The sequence below is a fragment of the Protopterus annectens genome, chromosome 2.part2 (genome assembly GCF_019279795.1).
Source record: "Protopterus annectens isolate FY-2018-M chromosome 2.part2, PAN1.0, whole genome shotgun sequence".
In the NCBI taxonomy this organism is placed as follows: Eukaryota; Metazoa; Chordata; order Ceratodontiformes; family Protopteridae; genus Protopterus; species Protopterus annectens.
The window spans coordinates 840,495,632-840,500,631 of NC_056730.1; the positions used below are offsets into that span (position 1 = coordinate 840,495,632).

General features: G+C 37.1%; 1 protein-coding gene across 1 annotated transcript in view; it reads left to right on the forward strand.

The window, feature by feature from the left end:
* Window positions 1–5,000, forward strand: part of ADGRV1 (adhesion G protein-coupled receptor V1) — a 3,979,741-nt gene that overhangs the window by 2,256,293 nt on the left and 1,718,448 nt on the right. The window contains exon 81 of the mRNA XM_044064182.1: window positions 4,143–4,279. Within this exon, the coding sequence (XP_043920117.1) occupies window positions 4,143–4,279 (137 nt within the window). The remainder of the gene's footprint in view (window positions 1–4,142; window positions 4,280–5,000) is intronic.

Consider the following 5,000-nt stretch of genomic DNA (forward strand, 5'->3'; position numbering starts at 1 on the left):
AGGTGTGTCATATCTTTTATTCACAAAATATCTTCATTTTCATAGCTTCATAGGTTCATAGGAGGTTACTAGGCTAATGTCCCTAGGGCTTTTACAAGCCTATATATGTAAAAACCCTGAGTACCCTAGCTAACCATAGTTAGATGTTCGTTGTTTGTAGAATGATACTATGACCAGCACGGAGTGCCCCTGTCCATGAGGGCCATAGGTGCCATCCCCAAGGTGAATTTGCAGTTTCCCATCCAATTTTAAAGGTTGCACTTAGTTAGGGTCATTGAGAAGCTCTGCTTCACATGAAGAGGGAGCTTATTCCAGAGAAGTGGCAATCTCTGGGAGACAGCAGCAGCATCAGATTTTGTATGCATTCTTGCAAGTAGTGGGATTATTTCATTCCAGGAATTTCAATATTTTTAACCCACACTAATGGTGGCATGTGCATTACAAAGAACACTTGCAGTCAACAAAACAAGTAATACACTGTGTGCAGCACAATGGAATCCACATAGATCACCAGTGTTGTATAATTAAAAGCCTTTTAATAAAACAATTGAGCACTTTCAGCCCCAAGAAAATCGGGACTTCATCAGACTAGATAAAATGCTGACATCTCTTCCTTTTATAACATCTATTCAAGTGAGGATTGAAAAGATTAAAGAAGTGTTTCTCGACTGATGTCCCAGCCCATAAAGGTAAACTGCTGTTATTTATTTTGATAAAGTCCCAATTTCTTCAGAGACTTCTTTTGGTTATGTTTCATAAGCTGAGAAAGATCCTAGTATTGAGCTATTTGACCTTGCAGGCTGTTTTAAGCCAAGCCAATTTCCCTTTTGATGCTTGAATTAACCTATCACATTTGCTGTTAGACTGGCCTTACCCATCTTATGGTTGATAAATATATCACCCCTAGGATTTCTTTGTCTACAGATTTTTCCTTCATCTGTAAATATGTTGTAAGTAATTGCTATGTAAATTGTAAATCGCTATGTAATCCAATGTAACTACTGTCTGTTTATTTTAACTGTGGAGCTTTTCTCCCCGGGCCTGCGCTGAAAATGGACCTACGTCCAGTCAGACACTCACAGTCAACAAATATAAATAAATAAATGTCTAAGGTCATGTTTGCCACCATGCTCAGTCAAAAGATTTGAATGGCTTCTTTTTCACTTTACCAGTTACAACAGAGGTGGGATATTTCAACATTACTGGATCCCTAGACACAACTCTGGCTGCAAACTGACGTGGAAAAATGATTTTAGAAGTCTGACCAACTCTATGTTTAATCTGATTATAGTGTAGAAGGCAAGGTAGTATGAATGCATATAATTTCTAAATGTCTAACCAAGTGAAATGTTTTCATTACAATGCTTTTGGCAAGCCCAGTCAGTCACTGCGCATTCTATGCTGGGTGTTGCTTTTAAAAGAGCAGCCTTTTGCAGTATGATTTCTGGAGTACAGATTTGATGATACAGAAGAGCAGACAAAAATTTACCTTTTTCCCCATGTTTGATGAGGTAAGGAAAGGATATGATGCTGTATTTTCCTTGAGGTACAAGCAACAACCTTAGAGTTTGTCATATTAAATCCACAGTGAAAGGGAGTGAAGCAGAGCTCTCTCAAACTTCCATCTCCAGAATGTGAAACACTATCTCTCATAATGTGGAACAAGTAAGTAAAATGTGGAACACTTACTAATGGCTTACTAACAACTTCAACTAGGAAGGTCATAGGATGGTTAAAATATGTTACACTATACTTATAAAATGTTCTTCTGATGAATTAATATGATTTGATATTATTTACCACGGATATCAGTTATAAAAGTCTTTACATTGAATGTGTGACAGACCCTTTCTATGTGGAACAATGAGGAACATTGACTATTTAAGACTAAAAATGAGGAACGTTCCTCGTAATGAGATACACTTGAGAGGTATGGAGTGAAGTCTTCTGCAAGAAAGGTGTGTGTGTGTGTCTGTGTGTGTGTATGTGTGCATGTATGTTGGGTAGCTTTGCCTCACAGAAAAATTAATACATTCTATGTACTGTGTGATATTCTGTCTTGGAGAGCTCTCCGGAAACAATGGAGATGCCTCTGGCCATATTTTTCAGTTCATTTCTGTAGACTAGGATAGCACCTAACAGTAGCTTAATTTAATAAAGAAAATAAAGAATCCAGACAATAGGCTAGTCATTATGACTTCAGCAGAAGAAAATGCTGTGGAGAGGGTACCCAGAGTGAAAGTACAATATTAAATGGGGAAAAGACATTTACCATATGATTTGGTTTGGTTATATTTTGGTTTGCTAAGAAGAGAGTTTCTGTGATTTGTATTACATCTCTGCGGCTGGTTTACAACAACACTGGATATGGTTAATCTGTTTGATATAGTGTTTATCTGAGTAACCCATTCATCTCAATATTTCACAGGAGCCTGGCAAAGTTAAAATGTATGACTCATAAAATGGTAGATGGATTAGCATTTGTTGGAAGTGTAACAACAATGATAGTAAACTACATTGCTATGAAGGCCAGTATAACTAGAGTATTAGCAGTGCTACAAGGTTCATTGTTAGGATGCATATTTTTAATACATTCATGGGGAAAAATAAATGCATTTGTATGTAACTCCAGCCTTAGACTGACAGTCATGAAGGGTAGATTAAGTGTGAAAAGGAATATAGGAAGTGGATTTTAAAGGCAGGTTAGTAAATAACTGCTTACAAACAAAAAGCTTGAGGTTGTGGAATTTGGAGTGAGCACAAGTGGATTAAAATCTAGCCTATAGTGACAGGAGCTTACAGTTTGGATTGCTTCATCACTGACCATGCCTTTATGAATCGCCATAGTTTAACAACTTTTATAATACTGAGTGCAGGTCTTCATATTATAATGGAAGGTAATGGAGAGTGACAAAATGAGTACAGGTGATTTGACTGGGACACCGAATGAGTGATTGACAATTCATTGGCTCCAGCTATTCAGGTGCCCTTATTGTTGAGCACTACTGCTAATGCCGGGTCTGTTTATGGAGCATCACTTTTTACTGTAAACTTACCAGCTTTGAGGTCATGCAAACCCAGAGAAGGGAAAAAATCAGTGTTACATATTAACAGCTGTTTTCCTTTATTTGTATTCCTGCATCCTAAAAGTTGGTATTTGGGGTAGGCAAGGGAGGTTTACTCCCTGGCAAAATGCTGTTGTGATATTTTAGATGCCTTTGGTGTTGTACAATCCATATGGATATTCTGTGATTTAATTCCTCTCAGGTGTGAAAATGTAAGTGAGAGTGCGTGTCCATGTGTGTGTCTGTATCTGTGGCTGTCTCTGCAGTTTGTTTCACCATGGCTTTCAATGTCTGTGATCTTTTGGTAGTTGGAATATAGTTTACTGGCTCCTATCTACATATTCTTGAAGTGTATGTCACAGATGTGACAAAATGACTTGGAAGGCACACATGATATTTGTAAAACCTTAGTAAAATGGGAACAGATTAATTAGAGAAGAGCTGAGAGGACCTGATATAGGGTTAATATTTTAGGCAAGGATCACAGATAGCTTCCAAGATGGAAAGATGATGGAGACAAGGCAAGATGACTGAAAGAATGAGACCATTCTAAATGAGATATGAGGAAGTGCACTATATGCAGTGAGGTCACAGGAATCATTAATTAACAATGGGTGACCATGTGAAGACTAGTGATGTTTTAGAAATCATTAAGTGACAGGAGGTGACCATGTGTAGATGAGTAAGGTCTTAGGAATCGTTAAGTGACAGGAGATGACCATGTGTAGACAAGTGAGGTCTTAGGAATCGTTAAGTGACATGAGGTGACCATGTGTAGACTAGTGAGGTTTTGGGAATCATTAAATGATAGGAGGTGACCATGTATAGACTAGTGAGGCCTTAGGAATCATTAAGTCACAGACTGGTACTGCAAAACTTGGCTTAACATACACTGTGATGGGGTAGTTGCATAGCTTAAAGCTGTAAATATAAGTGACTAGGTAAGATCTGTTATATCTTCCTTTGGCAATGTTATGTCTGTATTTAGGTACTTTTTTCTTTTGTTTTTATAAATGTTGTTGAACTTTGAACTAACACTTTTGTAGAGGAATGTTGATTTTTCTCTCTCATTTTCAGATTTTTTCAGTCAGCTTGAAACAAAGTAATTCCCGCCCTTTGAATAATAGTGAGGTCACTTTCAGGATTCTCGCTGGTGACAAGAGGATCATTCCTGGCAAATCTCTATGTCTTCTCTGGGATCAGGGAGCAGGAAGGTAAGTTACTTACTGATTAATCTTTAGTGTTCTTTCCTGTAATAAGCAATTGTGGAGTAAAATGAAATAAATGCATAAAGCCAAAAGCGTAACAGCACAGAAGATGTAAATAAATCAGTACCTATGCATAACTGTTACTGTACACATGGTAGCCCCAAACCATGCTTAGAATGATTAAAACAGTGCAGCTGTTTACACATTGCTTGTAAGGCACTTTCCCATGTGAGTTAGCAAAATCTTTCTTATGACAAAATACAAATTTTGGCAACAAGTAGAAAAATAAGAAACCACATTCACAAAATGTTCTGAAGAAATCATTAAATGGAATCATTCTGTGATTAATAGAAACCACTTATAGCTATATTATACCCATCCAAATGCATAGGAAAAATGAATATGGCTGCACTATGGGATCCTGGAAAGACATCAGTGTTTTACTTACAAAGACTAAAAATATCAAGTTATGAAACTGCATTTACTAAGTTTAGCACATGCTGAAATCTCTTCTGGTCTGTGTTGTTTATCTGTCCATTTCTGAACATGCTTCTCTTATGACACTCTATTTTGAGCTATTATACTAAAAAACGTAGCTTTCAGTCAGAAAGAAAGACTGTAACCAGAATTTCTCAAAATGTTATCGTAGGCCTAAACTGATCTCCATGGACTGTACAGACCATCACCCTATTATGATAAAGTTATGAAAAGAACCCATAATTATGTG